At 36.5% G+C, this 20,570-nt stretch overlaps 1 protein-coding gene across 1 annotated transcript; it reads left to right on the top strand.

Moving 5' to 3' along the window:
* Positions 1-7,054: 7,054 nt before the first annotated feature.
* On the top strand, positions 7,055-20,344 carry PDC (phosducin). Its single transcript, XM_066366046.1, has 4 exons — positions 7,055-7,138; positions 14,019-14,104; positions 15,989-16,140; positions 19,421-20,344. Exons 2-4 carry the CDS (start codon positions 14,044-14,046, stop codon positions 19,943-19,945), a joined length of 738 nt encoding a protein of 245 aa, XP_066222143.1. The 5' UTR covers positions 7,055-7,138; positions 14,019-14,043; the 3' UTR covers positions 19,946-20,344.
* Positions 20,345-20,570: the final 226 nt, after the last annotated feature.

The following is a 20,570-nucleotide window of genomic DNA, read 5'->3' as shown; positions in this document are numbered from 1 at the left end:
TCCAGCTTTATTATTTCTTTTTTAACTTAATCTTATTTATTTCTAATGTGGCTGAATTATGTGTTTCATACTAGAGCAAAATAATGGGCTTTGTTTTAGTTCTTAAACCATTCCTGATCCTACTCATTAATTTATTTGTTGCAAGGATTATAAGCAATTTGTTGATGAATTATTTAAGAAATAATCACCAATTTTAGGTTCTTCAGTATAGTGAAATACAATTTTTTTTAATTTAGAGAGAGAGAGACAGAGAGAGGGACAGATAAGGACAGACAGAAAGGGAGAGAGATGAGAAGCATCAATTCTTCATTGTGGTACCTTAGTTGTTCATTGATTGTTTCCTCATATGTGCCTTGACTGGGGGGACTCTAGCTGAGCCAGCAGCTTCTTGCTCAAGCCAGCAACCTTAGGCTCAAGCCAGTGACCTTTGTCTTAAGCCAGTGACCTTGGATTTCAAGCCAGTGACATTTGGGCTCAAGCCAGCGACCATGGGTTATGTCTATAATCAAACGCTCAAGCCAGGGACCCCGCACTCAAGCTGGTGAGCCTATAGTCAAGATAGATGAGCCCGTCCTCAAGCCAGTGATCTTGAGGTTTCAAACCTGGGTCCTCTGCATCCCAGGCTGACACTCTATCCACTGCACTACCAATTGGTCAGGCTATCATGACCAATTGTTATGTTTTTGAACATAAGAAGATCCTGCTATGCACAAGGCACTGCTGAAGCACAGAGTTGATCGTAGAGCTAATAATCTAGTGAAGAAATACTAAACAAGTACTACAATGAAAGCATCAGATAAATCATCTCCAAGTCAATATATCCTTTATTCATTGAACATCAAATGTACTTGTTTTTCTAAGTTTTGTCATTCTTGTCTGGGACAAAAAGTAACCTCTTGGCCCTGGCCGGCTGGCTCAGTGGTAGAGCGTCGGCCTGGCGTGCAGAAGTCCCGGGTTTGATTCCCGGCCAGGGCACACAGGAGAAGCGCCCATCTGCTTCTCCACCCCTCCCCCTCTCCTTCCTCTCTGTCTCTCTCTTCCCCTCCCGCAGCGAGGCTCCATTGGAGCAAAGATGGCCTGGGCGCTGGAGATGGCTCCTTGGCCTCTGCCCCAGGCGCTAGAGTGGCTCTGGTCACGGCAGAGCGACACCCCGGGAGGGGCAGAGCATTGCCCCCTGGTGGGTGTGCCTGGTGGATCCCGGGTCAGGTGCATGCAGGAGTCTGTCTGACTGTCTCTCCCCATTTCCAGCTTCAGAAAAATACAAAAAAAAAAAAAAAATGAACCTCTTTTCTTATCTAACATTTTCTTTATCAATTGCTCACGTTTTAATTAAACAACTGTTATATAATTTAGCTTAAAAGAAGAAGGAGGAAAAAGAGAAAAATGAGAAAGATAGATTGAAGGAGAAAAAAACCACTGAGATAACATTTGATCTAAAGTTTATTAATGGTTTTACTATTAGTTCAATGAATAAATAACTATGGTAAAGGTAGCTGAGTTATAGACTCACAATTATATTTAACGTCTGCTCAGTTCCAGAGAGTTAACTACAAAGTAATTCTAACTTTATGAGAAGTATTTTTCTTAATACAGAGAAGTCATCTTTTCCGGGTGGGGTATTTAACACACTACACTATGTGTAATAGCACTGACAAGCCCTTTTCCCACACAGTTTCCACCAGCAATTTGAGGTTCAATAAAATGTAAGCCCTAGTAAGTCAACTACATATTACAGAAGTAATGACAAGTAAAAATTCACTTGATTCAATAAAATAACTCTTCAATGTTATTTTTATATTGGTTTCATTTTTAAGCCAAAATAAAAAGAAACATGGAGCTAAAAGAAACATAATCTAATCCAATAAAACAAATTGTATATCTCTTACTTATTTTTTAAGATTTGACTATTAACAATATGCAGATCCAATAAAAAAAACATAAATTTTACTAATAGGTTCCAAACTATAGACTCAAAATGAAAATGAAATATTTAGGTAAAAACTCCAAAAGATAAATAATACAAATACTTTTTACTAAGTATGTGTTTACTCCTTAAAAACCTGATCATATAGATGTCTCAGAATGCAAAATTAGTTACCCACAAAAGAAATGAGTCTTGAATATCCAGAGTAAAAAAATAAGGTTTTAAGAAGTAAACACTGAAATTATTTGAATTACATCAGAAGAGAAAGGATACATAGAAATGACAGAAACAAAGGAAGCAGAAATAATAATGGATTATTGTCTGCTTATTGTGCAACAATTACTGGTGTGTAGTTGACAGATATTAAATTCTCACACTGAGTGCTGCAGGTCAGTATTCTTATCATTTAACTATAGAAAACTGAAGCTCAGAGATTGTCACAACAGTAAACAAAGAGGCTAGGGCTTCTCTTACTAGAAAATAATGTTCTTAACCATTACTGTATAGTATTTACTTAAGCAAGCAAAAAAAAGTAGAAAGTATTCACTCTTAAATTTTTGGTGGCTTTTTATTTTGAGATTAATTCAAGCACTCCTAGGATTTATGGTGATAAGAGACTTGACTTGGGGTGGTGCACACACAATACAATATACAGATGACATATTATAAAATTGTATACCTGAAACCTATATAAGTTTATTAACCAATGTTACCTCAATAGATTCAGTTTTTAAAAAATAAAAAAAAATCTTTTCCAAAAATAAAAAAAAAATAGAATGAGAGAGAAAGATAATTAAATTGTGATAAAATGTTAACAATTGGAGAAACTGGGGAAAAATATGTTAAAGTTCTTTGTACTGTTCTTGCAACTTTCATGTTTGAAATTATTTCTAATTTAAGTTACAAAATCTAAAAGAGTGTGTATTTTTATATATAAATATTTTCCCTTACTCAGAATCATTAGAAAGCAAGTTGAAGATATGATGCCTTGTTACCTTAAAATACTTCTATGTGTATTTCCTGAAAAGATCAAGAACATTCTCTTTCATAGCCAGAGTATAGTTGCCAAAAGCAGAGGACTAATATTGATATAATACTATTATTATATCTACAGACCTTATTCAAATCCACCAATTGACTTAATAATGTCCAGGAACAGAGCCAGGAGGTACGATAATGCAGGATCCTATAATCCAGTATTATGTATTTCATTTAGCTGCCATATCTCTTTAATCTCCTTTGAACGGAAACACTTCTTCCTTCTCTGTCTTTCACAACTTTCTCATGACAAACCAGTTACTTTGTAGAAGGTCTCTCAATTTTTGTTTTGTCTAGTATTGCCTCCTGATGAGGTCCAGACTTGGCATTTCTGGTTAGAATTCCACAAGAGTGATGCTGTGTCTTTCTCAGCATCAGACGGTCCATGATGTCAGTTCGTCTCCTTGCCGAGGATATGAACTAATGACTTCAGGAGGTAGCTCTTATCAGATTTCTCCACTGTAACCTGTTACTTTCTTCTTTGTAAGTAATAAGTAAATTGTGAGGCAGTACTTTGAGATTGTGTAGATATCCTGCTCCTCATCAAACTGTCACCCAATAGTTTTTTGTTTTTTTTTTTCATTGTTTTTTTTTTTTTTTTTTTTTTTTTTTTCTGAAGCTGGAAACAGGGAGAGACAGTCAGACAGACTCCCGCATGCGCCCGACCGGGATCCACCCGGCACGCCCACCAGGGGCGATGCTCTGCCCCCCAGGGGGGGGTGCTCTGCCCATCCTGGGCGTCGCCATATTGCGACCAGAGCCACTCTAGCGCCTGAGGCAGAGGCCACAGAGCCATGCCCAGCGCCCAGGCCATCTTTGCTCCAATGGAGCCTTGGCTGCGGGAGGGGAAGAGAGAGACAGAGAGGAAAGCGCGGCGGAGGGGTGGAGAAGCAAATGGGCGCTTCTCCTATGTGCCCTGGCCGGGAATCGAACCCGGGTCCTCCGCACGCTAGGCCGACGCTCTACTGCTGAGCCAACCGGCCAGGGCCCACCCAATAGTTTTAACATCCATTCATAATTCTTACCTGAAAGAAATGTTTCCATGATAGTTATTAAAGCATAGTAGTTGGAAACAGTAAAAAAAAGAAAAAGAAAAGAAAAAGAAATATTCAGGCCTTGATTGGCTATTCATGTAAAGATGTGTAAAGGTTGGTTTTTAAAACCACTTAAGGGCCTGACCAGGTGGTGGCATAGTGTATAGAGCATCAGACTGGGACACAGAGTACTCAGGTTCGAAACCCCGAGGCTGCTAGCTTGAGCGCAGGCTCACCAGCTTGAGCGCAGGGTCACTGGCTTGTGCGTGGGATCACTGGCTTGAGCGTGGGATCATAGACATGACCTCATGGTCGCTGGCTTAAGCCCAAGTTTGCTGGCTTGAGCGAGGGGTCACTGGCTCTGCTGAAGCCCCCCTGTCAAGGCACATATGAGAAAGCAATCAATGAACAACTAAAGTGCCACAACAGAGAATTGATGCTTTTCATCTTTCTCCTTTCCTGTCTGATGGTTCCTATCTGTCCCTCTCTCTGTCTCTCTCTCTGTCTCTGTCACACACACACACAAAATAAAATATCACTTGAGAGAAAAAGAGATCATGGGAAGAGCTTTGTGGTGTAATTGAAGTTGTGCTTCCTGCTGGTGATACTGCTGTAGTCAGAAGTCTGGCAGCTTTTTCCTTGTCGTTCTAACAGAAATACAGACACGAAATACATAATTTATTATTAGAAAAAATATATTTTAAAATAATAATTTTTTTGAGTAATAGCACATTTCTTTTTTAATTTTTATTGAATTTATTGGGATGACATTGACTAATGGAATTATATACATTTCAAGCATATAATTCTATAATACATCATCTGTGTACTGTATTGTGTGTTCACCACCCAAAGTCAAATCTCCTTCCATCACTATTTATCCCCTTTATCCTCTTCTACCTGCCACCACGTGCCTCTCTCTGTGGTGATCACCATACATACTGTTCTCTGTGTCTATGTAACTTATTTCATTAGTATAATACTCTCCAGGTTCCTCCATGTTGTCACAAAAGGTAACATTCCTTCTTCTTCTCTTTTTTTTTTTTTCTTTTCATTTTTCAGAAGCTGGAAATGGGGAGGCAGTCAGACAGACTACTGCATGCGCCCAACCGGGATCCACCCGGCATGCCCACCAGGGGGCGATGTTCTGCCCCTCTGGGGCGTCGCTCTGTTGCATCCAGAGCCATTCTAGCACCTAAGGCAGAGGCCACAGGGCCATCCCCAGCGCCCGGGCCATCTTTGCTCCAATGGAGCCTCGGCTGCGGGAGGGGAAGAGAGAGACAGAGAGGAAGGGGGGGGTGGAGAAGCAGATGGGCGCATCTCCTGTGTGCCCTGGCCGGGAATCGAACCCGGGACTTCTGCACGCCAGGCCGACGCTCTACCGCTGAGCCAACCGGCCAGGGCCACATTCCTTCTTCTTTAAGGCTGAGTAGTATACCATTGGAGAGCTACCCAAGTTAGTCCATATAGAGCTACTGGTACATCATTACTTCTCATTGTTGCATAATAACTATTACTAAGATTATACCATAATCTATTTAGACATTTCCTCCTTTAGAAAGCTTCTCTTGGGCCCCTTGTAATTCATTATTGTGACTCTTGCTCTTTGGGGGGTAGGGGATAGGGGAGAGGCATCTGCTATGTAAGAAGTCTAATTATTCTGGGACTGACATGTGTAGAGAAAAAATGTCAACGAGTCCTGGCTGTTCTAGCCCAGGCAACATGGGACATGTGAATGAAGCAATCATTCTGTTATTATTGTTCAACAGTTGCCATGTACAAAAGAATCAAGGTCCCAAGCATGTGGTCCCAGTGAAGCCATTCCAGCCACCCCCAGCCTTTGGAGCCACTTCAGGTAGGGCCCCAGATAAGATGAAGTACGGACAAATCATCCCTGCTGTGCTTTGACTGAATTCCTGACCCGTAGAATTGTGAACATAATAAATGTTGGTCGTTTTCCAAAAGTAAAATTATTACCATGACTGTTGCTACATAATAATTGCCCATCTACCTTCAATATCATTGGATTTTTCATTTGAAATACTTAGTTTCACTTGCCTCTGTTTGTATTCCATTTTATATTTCCCTCATTCTTACTGGCTTTATATTACTCTGTGTGTTTATTTTGCATGTATAAAATATTATCATCGTTAGAAAAGTCAAACTGTACAAAAATTATACTTGGAAAGGAGTCACTCCCTCATCCTTAATCTTTCATTTCTATTCATTCCTAGTAGGTAGTTAATCGTATTGGATTTTTGGATATTCCTTCCTGTGTTTCTTTTTTGGCAAAATTACACTCATGTAATGGTTGTCTCTCGACCATCTGATGCATCCTGCAAACTATAAACTGACTACTCTTAGTTCATAGAATGTTCATTCTATGGGATAGCCTTGAACTGACATCTCATTGCAAAAGTCTAATTTCTGAAGACTGTAATAGTACTTTTGGTAAGCATCCCCCAGGTAAGCATAGGCAGTCAATAAGTTGTTGATAAATGAAAGTTCATTGTTTAGAATGGCACATGGAAGAAGAGCGAAATGACCAATATAATGGAACAAAGACTAGAAAAGATACAATAAAGCAGAGGTCATTAACAGTACTAAAGACCATATTCAAACTGCTGAGACTTTTTGTTTTTAGCAAAATAGATAGATAGATAAATAAATAAATAAATAAATGGTTTTAATTTTAATGTATGAGACATTTCAAGGCACAAAAAAGGGACAAGAAAGTAGTTGGTGAGTTTAAGAGGAAAAATGTACCTACCAAATGTTGTTGAGGAGTTATTACAGTTAAATCAAGAAAAACTTCTTAATCAGGAAAACTAGCTTTTTTCTTTTAGAAAATAAATAGCAGTTCATGCTGAAAAAGAAATAACATACAATGGGTGAACAAAGATTGCATTTACCACTGGACTTGAAGCTTTTTTCTTTGTCTATTTTTGCCTTAGTGTTCATGAATAGCCTTTGTTAATTCCCTTATGTCAATCCTATTACTGGTACAGAGCTATTTCTGCAAGGGTCATCAATATCCAGGATCTTAAATCTGAGCTTAAACCTGTCCAAGTTCAAGAGGAATTCTGTGTACAAAGATTCTTATCCACTGAACATAAGGACACCACGCACAGAGAACCAAACTGTGAGTCATGGACAGTCTTCCCAATAATATAATTTTTAAAATTTTACCTTTAGGGAAAGAATAACAATTTCACTGTTTATATAATATTGTGTATTCTTTTTAAAAATATTGCAAAGGAGCATTAACTTACAATTTTACTATAAAGACAATTAAATATTTGCACTAGACATCTTCATTAATGAAAATTCAGAATAAACACACAATTTTGAGTCTGATAATTCTAGAAAGTTGAAATAAAACCATGAATAGAGAATTAATTTTGAAATTTAAAATTCTCCAGTCCTTCCATTGAGTGAAAGGAGAGTTGAAGGAAAGAAATGAGGATTCATTGCATTTTGTACTTGGAAAGTTGACTCCTATGCTGTAAAAGGGAGTATTACATTCAGCACTAAACTCTCTCAGACCTCTGAATCACTTAACCAGTTGTGTGTCCTTGGACTTTTTCCTTAATATTACATTTTTTGTTGCTTTGTTTTTAGCCTTTAAAGTAGGAATAATAATATTTATTTTATTTCAGAAGCTTACCTCAAAAGTTAATGAAACAATATTAATAATATTTTTAAAAGAAAAGAATACAGGAATTTTTGCTGCTATTTGTTAAATTTGGTGAAATATTTCTTTCAGTTGGTTTTATTTTTCTGCTATTTTGCATGCATGGAGGTGATTATTATTACAGTAAGCTTTACAGTTTGTGTCATGAAAATAAATGAAGACTTTATTACTGTTTTCCCAGAAATATTTCCATTAGTTGCAAAAATAGCTTTAGTAACATCCATTTTAAATAGATATTTTTTACCATTATTCATGTGACTTAGAAACACCTAACACTAAAAGCTAGAAAAAAGTTTAGAAATCATCTTATTAAGGTGATTTTTTGCCTAAATATTATAGTTATAAACTGGATTTGATATTACATAAGTTGTCAAAATATATATGAACCATTAGCAATAATGTCTATAATGAAATTCAAACCATATGTGTTAGAATAATGTATTTATAAGATATTAAGATATTCAGAACAAGATATCTGCTCTGAATTTTCTGTAAGATCCTGACATTTCTATTTTCTTCAGAAGAAATAAGAGAATATTTGTATGTAGTAGGAGCAAACCAAGGTAAATTTAGAGTACATACATCTATAAACAAAATTTATATTAATTCGACTGTATCTATTATAAATATTTGGTTTTAGTGTTTCAAATTTTTAATTATTTACTAATTTTCATTTTTATTCAATACCCATTAAGTTCCTACTACTAACTACCACTAAGTATTAATAGGTTCTACATATACATTTTACATTATTTAGTCTTCACACAGCCTTTGAAGTAGAAATTGTTATTACTCCAATTTACAGATATAAAAAATAAAGCACAGAGAGTTTTAGTGATTTGCTCAAGGTCAATTGGCTACATTTGAATCCAAGTGTTCATGTGCTTATACAGGGTGGGGGGAAAACAGGTTTACAGTCAGGGGTATGCAAAACACAAAGTTTATTCATGTATTATTACTTACTAGTTATTGTATTATTTTTCATGGGAACCACTGTAAACCTACTTTTGCCCCACCCTATATGCTAATCATTATGCTATTCTGTCACTTGGAAGCATTGAAAATGCGTGATTCCTGCCCACAAGCTTAGTTCCTCCTTGGTGGAAGAAGTATGACGTGGGCAAAATCATTAGAGCTACATGTATGTTTTGAGAGATAATGGAAGTCTCCACAAGCCAGTAATAACTCCCATAACTCCCGTGATTGGACATGGTGCTGTCAAACCTATTTGATGACAAATCCACCCCCCTCCCCGCCCCCAATCATTCTCTAGTAAGGAAGAAAAGACAGAGGACAGGCGTGACAGGTTTAAAACATCTGACATTAATACATTAGCTTTGGTGAGAACATTAGCCTGGTTTAGCTGATCAGATTAGCTCACAGTCACCTTGGAAAATGCAGGAGAGCAGAGAGCTAATGAGATGTGTGCTTAGAGGTAGAGAAAGGTGGACCACGAAGCCCTGTGAGGTGGGCAGCATACAGTGTGACATCTTGTGGGGCACAGATCAAGACACAGAATCCAGGTTTCCATCAAAAGTGAAGGGGAAACACAATTTCTCTAGATGTCCCCCACCTAGCAGTCTTGCTTGGTTTCAGATAGGCCTTAGAGATAATGTGCTAGATTCCACTTTAGTTGAATTAAAATTTATTTTAATCAAGCACTTTTCAGTACTTGATTCCCAGTTATTGGTACCTCATGGCCAACCATGTTCAGATACAATAATATCATTTTTAGCACAGTATTTTCTCTGGGACAGCATCTTATTTTGTTTCCAAAAGGAAACATATGCATTCAGGTATAAGAAGGAAGATTATTTGTTTTCCATTGTACAACAAAAGAACTTATTTTGAAAATTCCACATTGGAGCTACTTCAGTGCTCTTTGTTTTCTGTGTTTTTATGTTGATGGAAAGAGTCCATGCACGCCATTGGTAGAGAGGTAATTTGAATGTTTGGTTACTTAACCTTTTTACTCTGTACTTAGGGAAACCACTATTAGCATACGTCATCTAAAACCTTTCATTACAATTTTTTATAAAAGAAATGAAGACACATTTATCTGAACCTCAGAACTACTAAATAAAATGGAATAAATTCTCCTGAGCCATCTTTCCCCTGGCATCCATGCCTTTTATTTCTCAACAGAACATAATAGTTATTGAAATTATTATCATCAAGACATCAGAACAAGCCAGGCACTGGCCAAGGAAATAAGTGGCATTTGTATTACCTGACAAGCAGGGGCTTCCTAGCCTATTATTATGGTAGGATCTTCTGTGCTATCCCAGAATGTGGGTCCAGCTGCAGGGAAGGAGCGAGGGAAGAATCCACAAAATGGACTAGTTAATCTCAGGTGTGCCTCATTTCCCTAACTGTTATCCATACAGGACAGATGGGGAACCCCGAGAAATCCCATCGCCAGAGCCTTAGGACGTATGGAAAAGGCAGGTCACGCAGGCCCAGAGCAAACACAGTGGCCAGCACCTACATAATTTAGATCATTCTTTATGAAAGTCAAAGCCAAGTGCTATAGAGTGAGTTGTGTTCCCCAAAATTCATGTGATGACTGGCCCCCAAAGGTAATTTTTTGATATAGTAGTCCCTCTTATCTGCAGTTTTCTTTTTATGGTTTCAGTTACATGTGGTCAATCACAGTCTGAAGAAATTAAATGGAAAATTTCAGAAATAGACAATTCATAAGTTTTAAATTGCACGGTGTTCTGAGTAGCGTGATGAAATCTCACGCCATCCTATGTCATCCCGCTCTGTGCCACTTGGGATGTGACTCATCTCTTTGTCCAGCATTTCCACGCTGTACATAAAATACAATGAGATACTTAGAGAGAGAGGAAGAGAGAGACCACGTTCCCACATTCACAAAACTCTTTTTCACAGTATACTGCTATAATTATTCTACTTTATCATTGCTTACTATACCTAATTCAAAAATTAAACTTTATTATAGGTACGTCTGTATAGGAAAAATCAAATCATAGAATATATAGGGTTTGGTACTATTCTTGGTCTCAGGAATCTTTGAGGAGGGAACTACTAAAGTAATCAATAAGAAAGTAATTAATGGCTAAATGAAGTTGTAAGGGTAGGGCCCTGATCCACAGGATTAAGTGTCCTTACAAGAAGGGACACCAGAGAGCTCCCTCTCTCTCTCTACCATGTAAGGACACAATGACAAGGTGGCTATCTGCAAGCCAGGAAGAGAGGCTTCACCAAAAGCCTACCCTGCCAGCCTTTGATCTGGGACCTCCAGCCTACTAATTGAGAGACAATAAGTTCCTGTTACCTAAGCCTCAAAATGTGTAGTATTTTGTTGTAGCAGCTCAAGCAGACAAAGATACCAGGAAACCATGCTCAGTGTTATCAACTCACTCTGGGGCTTTTCTTTTATTTTACAGACTCACAGAACATTTTACTATGTGTCAGGATCTAAGCACCTTCCAAATACTAATTCAATTAATTTTAAGATACTGGTGCAAATTTTGAAGAAGATAAATTATTTGATGACAGGAGATATTAACAGGAGTATGGATAAAATACTATACTGAGTCTTTCTCTACATGAGCAAATATGCCTCATGTTTCAATATGTTTCTTCCAAATTCTGTCTCTGTTCACTGGCTCTCCCGGTAGTAAAAAAAAAAATTGGATTTCACCAATCTTTGCACTTAAAGTAAAATAAAGATATTAGGTCAGAATGGACTCTGAGTTTTACTAAATAGGTAAAGCAGCTGACTTAAGCCTTAGGATTTGTGAGTGCCATGCTAGGAGAGTTTCATTCCTCATGCTTTTCAGAGCCCAGGGAAATGCCTGGGATAGTCTATTCTTAACAGATACTAATTCAATCAAGTTTTTCCCAAGTAACTGGATTATCTTTTCAATAAAGAAATCCTTTGAAATTGGCAAAATTCCTTTCATAGAATGAAATTTCCTTTTTTGTCTACAGTGCTAGAGTGACAACTAAGTTGTCAAGAAGCAAGTGAGGCTTATGTCTCTTCAACATTTGAAATAAAATTATTTTTAGATTTTTTTAAATCTTATGTATATTTACTGTAAGAAGTAGCTACGACAGATAACCATCTACTCTTTTTTTTTTTCCAGAGACAGAGAGAGAGTCAGAGAGAGGGATAGATAGGGAGGAGAGATGAGAAGCATCAATCATTAGTTTTTCGTTGCACATTGCGACACCTTAGTTGTTCATTGATTGCTTTCTCATATGTGCCTTGACCATGGGCCTTCAGCAGACTGAGTAACCCCTTGCTCAAGCCAATGACCTTGGATCCAAGCTGGTGAGCTTTGCTCAAACCAGATGAGCCTGCGCTCAAGCTGGCAACCTTGGAGTCTCGAACCTGGGTCTTCCGTATCCCAGTCCAACGCTTTATCCACTGCACCACCACCTGGTCAGGCTAACTATCTACTCTTGCAAAACAAAAGAGACTGCTTGAATCTCTACTTTTTTGAGGACTAGACAGCTATTGAAATAATCAAATAAGTTTCCATTATTCTTTTGAAGCAAAGCAATAATATTCATTTTTCTTAGATGCAAAAATTATTTTTATTAGGCATTTAAATTTTTTTTATTAATTGATTTTAGCAAGAGAGACAGAGAAAGAGGAACACTGATCTGTTCCTGTATGTTCCCTGACTAGGAATTGAACCAGAAACCTCTGCACTTTGAGACCAACTGAGCTATCAGGCCAGGACAGCAAAAATTATTATTAATTGCAGCAATTAAAAGAATGAATTGTTACTCTCTTGACAGCTGTTTCTTGAAAGCTTTTTCTTGTTCAAGTGAATAAAATTAAATTGTCCAAGACCTTTGACCTCCAGTGATTCTGGGTAGAGGCTTTAGTGAGGGAAACAATACAATTTTGAGACCAGTCCAAACATTGTAAGCAGAAGCAAAAGTAAAAAGGAATCATGACAGTTTTTGTTTGCCATTCTGTGTCTTAGGAAAGTACCAAACAGACCAAGTCCAAGGCTGAAGTGTAAATCAATAAAAAGGCAAGCTGGATCACAGCATAAACTGGATGATATCAATACTTAAAATAATCACTGGACAAATAAGGAGCCGCATCAAAGAATTGATACTTCTTATTTCTCCTTCTTGTCTGTCTGTCTCTCTCTCTCACACACACACACACACACACACACACACACACACACACACACACATACACAAATACTTAAAGCTGACTTTGAAAGAGACAAAGGGAAAAGATAGAGAAAGAAAAAAGTGTGAAAAAATAGCATATGCACTACTAGTATATCTTCCCTGATTTGAAAATGTCAAGAAAATCACAATTATATGGACGCCCTAGAGAACGTGTTAGTATGTGTAATAATAGAGTTTACCAGATAATGGAAAGATAAATAAGCAAATAGGTTGGATTTGAGTGTGAACTAAGAATAAATAGGTTCTATATGAGGATATCAAGGAGTTTCTGACAAATATAATTCCATGTGCTTTTGGTAGATTTTGTGATATATCTTACAGTGTCTCAAAATTCTATAGGTATAATTATGGCTTGTTTGCATTTGCTTGGTGGGTAACATCCCCAAAACTTGCTAAGGAATGAAGAGATGTTATGGTGTTAAATTTTGAATAGCGCTATTCCTTAGCTCATCTTTCTTTAATGACAGTTCAGAAGTTGAATTTGTCAAACCATATTGAGAAAAAGTGGCTTGATGGTAGCCTGTTAATTTTCATTATAGTGTAATGGTTTAAGATTTAGTCCTAAAACCAATCCTACAGCCATTCCTTGCTCTACCACTTACTATGTGATCTTGAGCAAGTAACTTAAATTCCATCCTTCAGCTTCCTCAGTGGTAACGTGACACTAATACTTGCCCAAGCCGTACATGGTTGTGTGAGAATGAAATAGTTTTTGACACTTAATATAACTGAAAAAACTACCTGACACATAATAAATGTTTATAGTAGATAAGTATATAATTGTTATTAATTAAAAATTTTATTATATAAAATATTGGGATATAATATTATGAAATTCAGTAACAAAACAGTAATAAAAAAGAGAAAATCAGTAATAAATTATGTTTACTAAGTACATAGACCTAAACTGAAGAATTTTTAAATTAAAGAAGACAAACTATGAATTATATAAAACCCATAGGTCCAAATATCTTTAATAACACAAATGTTAGTGTCTTTGTACAAGCAGATAGAAACATACTAAATACTTCATCATTGGTAATAATCCTTAACTTCCATGGAGCCTGACAGCAGAAAAATATCTGTTTGTTTACTTATTTTTTTCTCATCTGTCATCACTTCTTTGTTCATCCTATAGATTATATCAAATCTAATCCCCCAAAATGGAAGAAGCCAAAAGCCAAAGTTTAGAAGAAGACTTTGAAGGACAGGCCACACATACAGGTAAGCAAAGCTATAGGAAGAGAACTAACTATTAAATTTAAATTAAATAGGGAGCCTGACCTGTGGTGGTACAGTGGATAAAGTGTCAACCTGGAATGCTGAGGTTGCCAGTTTGATACCTTGGGCTTACCTGGCCAAGGCACATATGGGAGTTAATGCTTCCTGTTCCTCCCCACTTCTCTCTCTCTCTCCTCCCTCTGTCTAAAATAAATAAATAAAATTAAAAAAAATAAATTAAATAGGGAGAGCTCTAATGTTCTTACTGCCACTCTTTAGTATGATGTATGTTATACCTTTGAGTGGTCTGATGGAATCATTTACAAATAATTGAGTAGGTAAATTAATTTGAGATCAAATATTTTACAAACAGTTTTATTTAGATGTCCAGGAATGAGAAATTTAATTAGAAACACTAATTATTGAGAACATTGGAAGACCTCCCTCAATACAGTAAAATCAAGCCATTGTCCTCTCTTTTGATTTCTTCCATTATGAACTTTCTTTACAATTGTAAACAATGGTAGAACAAAAGGTTAATGAAGTTTTTAATTTTTTGACTATGAAAAAGAAATAATAGAGGTAATGATAAAAAATTCTTAAATCAATATTCCTCCAAAACACCTAAGACTTACATTTGTCATAGGAAAAATGTGGAAGCAACAATAAGCATCAAAAAGAAACTGTTTAAGTAAATTAATATCTATACAATGGAATACCATAACTCCAGTTTTTCTTAAAAGGAAGCATCTCTTTAATGTGCATAGGTGGAAAAAAATCTCTGAAATATATTATGAAGTAAAAAAAAAAAGCAAGGTTAAAGGAAGTATACATATTACTATTTCTTTTAAAGGCAGAAAAAAATATTCTCTTTTCTGTAAATATAAACACATTATGCCGTGCATATTTTGTATGTGCAAAACACATATCTGAAAGTGAAGACATCGCAAGTAAACCAAAAACAGTAATTGCCTGAACATAATATATACAGGGGTGGGAAAATTAGGTTCACAGTTGTATGAATATTAATACGATAATAAGTAATAAATAGTATGAGAACTGTGTTTCGTGTACTCACAATTGTAAACTTACTTTTGCCCCACACTGTATAAATAAATTTATATTAAAATTATATAAATAAAAATTATTAGGAAATATGTGGAGAAAGAAAAAATACATCCACATATATAATAACGATATTAAAAGTATGGATATGGCCAAGCTTTGGTGAAGAATGTATGAAACTGCAAAGTTTCAAGAATTTAGATCTTCTTCCAAGCACTGTTATTATTTATCAAGGCAGTTGAGCATCAGCATTCCAGTTGGATCATCCTTGATTTAAATCTGCAAATCCGATCCTTTCTATAGTGGTAAAATAGTCTTAGAATCTTACAAGGAATAGGATGGTTATATAACGATTTTCTTAAAGCATTTTTGTGTTGTTAATTGAGGTTAGGCTTCCCTCTGGACTTTTTTTATTTTTTATGTGCTATTGTTATTGTTGCTTTGTTACTAGTAAGGTGCCGATTTTAGTTTGTGGCTGAAGCTCGTTTCTTATATCATAAAAGTGCTATTTTTCTAAAATTGTAGCTTCCTCTCTATACATTTAAAAAATATCTTTACCCCCAAGATTTGACAATAGTTCAAAGTCCATAATTTCTATTTTCACTAATGCAGATGTACAGAGAGATTCTTTGCCAAAACCCATTTAACAGGACTAGCAGGAGAACATTTTTTTGAGGACAGTCAAAAATTTCAGCCAAAGCAAGATGTTTGTTTCTGATACAGAAGAAGCCTATTCTCATGGCAGTATTTACACAAATTTCAATTGTATAAAGTCCTTTTGAAAACAAAAAGGGAATAAAAAGGTTTTAAATTGTATTGCAGGACCCAAAGGAGTAATACATGATTGGAGAAAGTTTAAATTAGAGAGCGAAGATAGTGACTCGGTCCCGCAGAGCAAGAAGGAGATTCTCAGACAACTGTCTTCGCCTCAGAGTAGGGACGACAAAGACTTGAAGGAAAGAGTCAGCAGGAAGGTAAGCTAAGGAAAAATCAGTAATAAATCATTTACAGTGTGTAAACATGAATCACATCTTTTTTACAGCACAATTGCATTAATCTCACTTACTTACTTGTTATATAATATGTATGTCTATGTGCATAAAGAGTAACATTAGGGTATCAGAGCGGTGACATTATTTTTTTCCTTTGGCTTTTCGGTCATTTTTGAATTTTTATAACTAGCATGTATCAATTTATATAACAACAACAATATTAAGAATAGAAACCATAGACTGATTTTCACTGCAGGAAAAATCACTTTAGTAGATGACCCCCAAACCAGTGTCCATGCGTTGTCATATATTGATTCTTAGTGAACAGTGCTTCAGAAACACCCTTGCTTCCAGGCTGCTTGGCCATTGTAAACATTTTCCAGTCGAAGATCTGATTTTCAGGTTTTTGTTCCTTCACTGTGTCATTAAATGATGTGGAAGAGACAGTCAAATGTTCCCATCTTAGGAACTGTAACAACACCTACTCTATCTGCTTTGAAGGGATATGGAGAGAGAGAAAAAATGTAAAAGTGTTTGGAAACATGTAAAATGCTACACAAACAGGAGACATTATAACCAGGAAAGATGTACTAATGCTAATCTTTAGAAATGTATATAAATGCCTAAATATCTATAGACCTGAATATGTAAATGGAACAAGTTCTCAGAAAAAAGCTCAAACATCAAAGTAAACATTTGTGACAAAATTCACAGAACCAGAGTAGCAATTTGAAATTTATACAAAACATTTAACAGCTTTTAGCGTTAAAATAAGTTAAATTGAAACAATAATCTTAAAGCAGAAAAAAATAATAATACAGTAAAAAAAAGAATGAGAACATTAGAAAAATATAGGAGCCTGACCTGTGGTGGCGCAGTAGATAAAAGCGTCAACCTGGAAATGCTGAGGTTGCCGATTCAAAAACCCTGGGCTTGCCTGGTCAAGGCACACATGGGAGTTGATGCTTCCAGCTCTTCTCTCTCTCTCTCTCTCTCTCTCTCTCTCTCTCTCTCTCTCTCTCTCCCTCTCCTCTCTAAAATGAATAAATAAATTTAAAAAAAATTAAAAAAAAAAGAAAAATATAGGAGGCAGAAACAAGAGAAGGACATACGAAAGCATCAGATACCTTTACTTAACCTTAACCTGAATCCCAGTATCTTCTGTGAAATTCTGTAATAATACCTACCTCATAGGTTTGTTGTGAGGATTGAGTAAAATAATCTATGTAAAGTGCCTAAGACATAGATTTTTTAAAACATAAATACCAGTGTGGTTTTTGGTGTTGTTATTGTTTTTGGTTTTTTGCCTTCTCAATTATCTACTTTAAATATAGTCAGCAGTTGCTGTTTGAGAGGTAACTTGATGCTAAGGCTGATTGACCCCCTGGGAACTGTCTAAACTCCGTGGATCTGGGCTGCCCCACCTCTCTTTAGAACGTTTATTGCTCCTTTATACCTTGTCTTCTCCTTCCTCCACCTCCTTTGTTTAGTGTGGTGGCAGTGGTGGTGGGGGATGTATTTTTAACACTCCATTGAATAAGGTGATGATAACATAGCTATTAAGAAAGATTCTGCAAGTAATTTTATTTTCCAGCTGCAGTGACAAGTAACTGCCTTGGAAGATGAAAGTTAGGTCATTTCTCACTGTAGTCTAAACCCGTGGATAGGAATGGCTTAGAGGGCTTGTTTAAATGTGCCTCGCTCAGCCTCACCTTTACAGGTTCTGATTTGATAGATCTGGGGTGGAGCCCAGACATTTGCATTTCCCAGAACTCCTCAGATGATGCTGAGGCTGCTGGCACAGCACGGACCTCCTGGCTAATCTGATAAACTCTAAATAGCAGTAAAAACTGTCTTGGTTGAATTCCAGTCTACATATCCAAAAAAAAATTAGTTAATGATATGATATAATCTTTTAACAACTATTGTGGAGGAGACACTAATGTCTAAAGGCATTTGTTGAGAACATGTTTAAATGTGTGTGTGTGTGTGTGTGTATTTTAATAAAACTCATTCCAGAGTAGACCTTACTGAGTTATTCCTTTTTCCCATACAAAGTGATGGGTAATTTAGTGGCATGTTTCTGACTGACCTTGTGATCATCTCATGGCCCAACTATTTATATATTCAGCAATATTTATGTATGCATTTCTATCATGAAATAATTATTGAACACTTATTATGTCCCAGACACTATAGCTGCAGCAGATATTGAAGAGTAGTGAATGAGACAAATAAAATTCCTGCCCTAGTGGAGCAAAAGAAACAAAGAAACAAAGTAGAATCAGACTCATAGATACAGAAAACAGACTGACAGCTGTTAAAGGGAAGAAGGGTTGGGGAGCTGGGTGAAAAAAATTAAGGGAATTAAGCAAAACAAACAAACAAACAAACAAAACTCATAGACAGATAACAGTAGGTGATTACCAGAGGGAAAGTGTGTGCTGGGAGGTAGAAGGGGGTAAAGGAGGGGAAATGGTGGCAGAAGGAGACTTTATTGGGTGGGTGAAAACACAATACAATATATAGATGATGTATTAAAGAATTGTGTACCTGAGCCTGACCAGGCGGTGGCGCAATAGATAGAGCTTCGGATTGAGATGCAGAAGATCCAGGTTCAACAACCCAAGGTCTCCAGCTTGAGCACAGGCTCATCTGGTTTGAGCAAGGCTCACCAGCTTGAGCCCAAGGTCACTGGCTCGAGCAAGGGGTCACTCGGTCTGCTGTAGCACACACCCCACCCCCCGTCAAGGCACATATGAGAAAGCAATCAATGAATAACTGCAATGAAGGTGCTGCAATTAGGAATTGATGCTTCTCATCTCTCTCCCTTCCTGTCTGTCCTTCTCTCTGTCTCTCTCTGTCTCTGTCACACACAAAAAAGAATTGTACACCTGAAACTTTTATAATTGTATTAATCAACATTCCCTCAATAAATTCAATAAAGTTTTTTAAAAGTAAAAATAATATTAGATAATTAAACAAATAAATACATAATACCATATCAGGTAGTGTTTATTGCTATGAAGAAAAACTAATCTCATATAAGGAATAGAAAGCAAAGGGCAGGGACTCTTTTAGGTAGAATAATCAGAGAAGGTGACATCTAAACAGAAGCTTGAATGATGTAAGGGAGAAGGCCACCTTGTGGGGTAGAGGGCACAGCAAATGCAGACTCTTTGAGTTGAGGATGGATTTGATGTGTCTAAAGAATACGAATTTCTGGCTGAGCAATCTCTGTCATTCTTTCATTTATTCCCAGATGAGCATTCAAGAATATGAACTAATCCACAAAGACAAAGAAGATGAAAATTGCCTTCGTAAATACCGTAGACAGTGTATGCAGGACATGCACCAGAAGCTGAGCTTTGGGCCTAGATACGGGTTTGTGTATGACCTGGAAAGTGGGGAGCAATTTCTGGAAACCATTGAGAAGGAGCAGAAAATCACCACGATCGTTGTTCACATTTACGAAAACGGCATTAAGGGCTGTGATGCCCTCAACAATAGCCTAGCATGCCTTGCAGCTGAATACCCTATGGTCAAGTTTTGTAAAATAAAAGCTTCTAATACAGGTGCTGGGGAGCGCTTTTCCTCAGATGTACTCCCCACTCTGCTCGTCTACAAAGGTGGGGAACTCATCAGCAATTTTATTAGTGTTGCTGAACAGTTGGCTGAAGAATTCTTTGCTGGGGATGTGGAGTCGTTCCTAAATGAATATGGGTTACTACCTGAAAGAGAGATACACACCCTAGAGCAGACCAACATGGAAGAAGAGATTGAATAAAGGTTCTTTATGTCAATATCTCATATTTCTCCTTTACAGATTGAACACTGATTTGGTAGTACCCGTATTCCTTTAGAGAATACCAATGGTGGACATGGCTATTCTAACGTGGTAACAAAAACCACATTGGCACTAAAGTCATGTGATTAGCCTTTCTTAGTATTAGTACTCAAATTGAGATAATGCTTTAGTTTAAAACATTGTAGCCATCAGAAACATGTTAGCAGACAAAGAGAATATGAATAAAATTGTGACAGTTTTCAAAAATCCCTTTCAAGTTATGTGTTAGCTTTTCTACTCCTTATTTTTTCTGCAGTGTTATTATTCAGACTTTACAAAATATATTATTAATTATCATTTTGCCTACATAATAAGAATAAAGTCTCATGAAGAAATAAATATTCTATTTGAAGTCTATTTTTTTTCAAGCATTATAACATCAAGGCCCTAAAAACATTGTACAACCTAAAATACAAAAAAAAAAATTATGATTCAGAATGATCTTTTATTTCAACCAAACTAATGCAAAGAAATGTAGAAATATTGTACCATATTGAAGTTATTTTAAAAAAGTATCAATTATAAATAAAAATTCGAAAATTAACCTTACCTATGGAAGGAAAGC

This window comes from Saccopteryx leptura, chromosome 2, assembly GCF_036850995.1.
Source record: "Saccopteryx leptura isolate mSacLep1 chromosome 2, mSacLep1_pri_phased_curated, whole genome shotgun sequence".
Classification (NCBI taxonomy): Eukaryota; Metazoa; Chordata; class Mammalia; order Chiroptera; family Emballonuridae; genus Saccopteryx; species Saccopteryx leptura.
The sequence above is the reverse complement of the archived record's forward strand: the minus strand, read 5'-3'. Positions and strand labels throughout refer to the sequence as shown.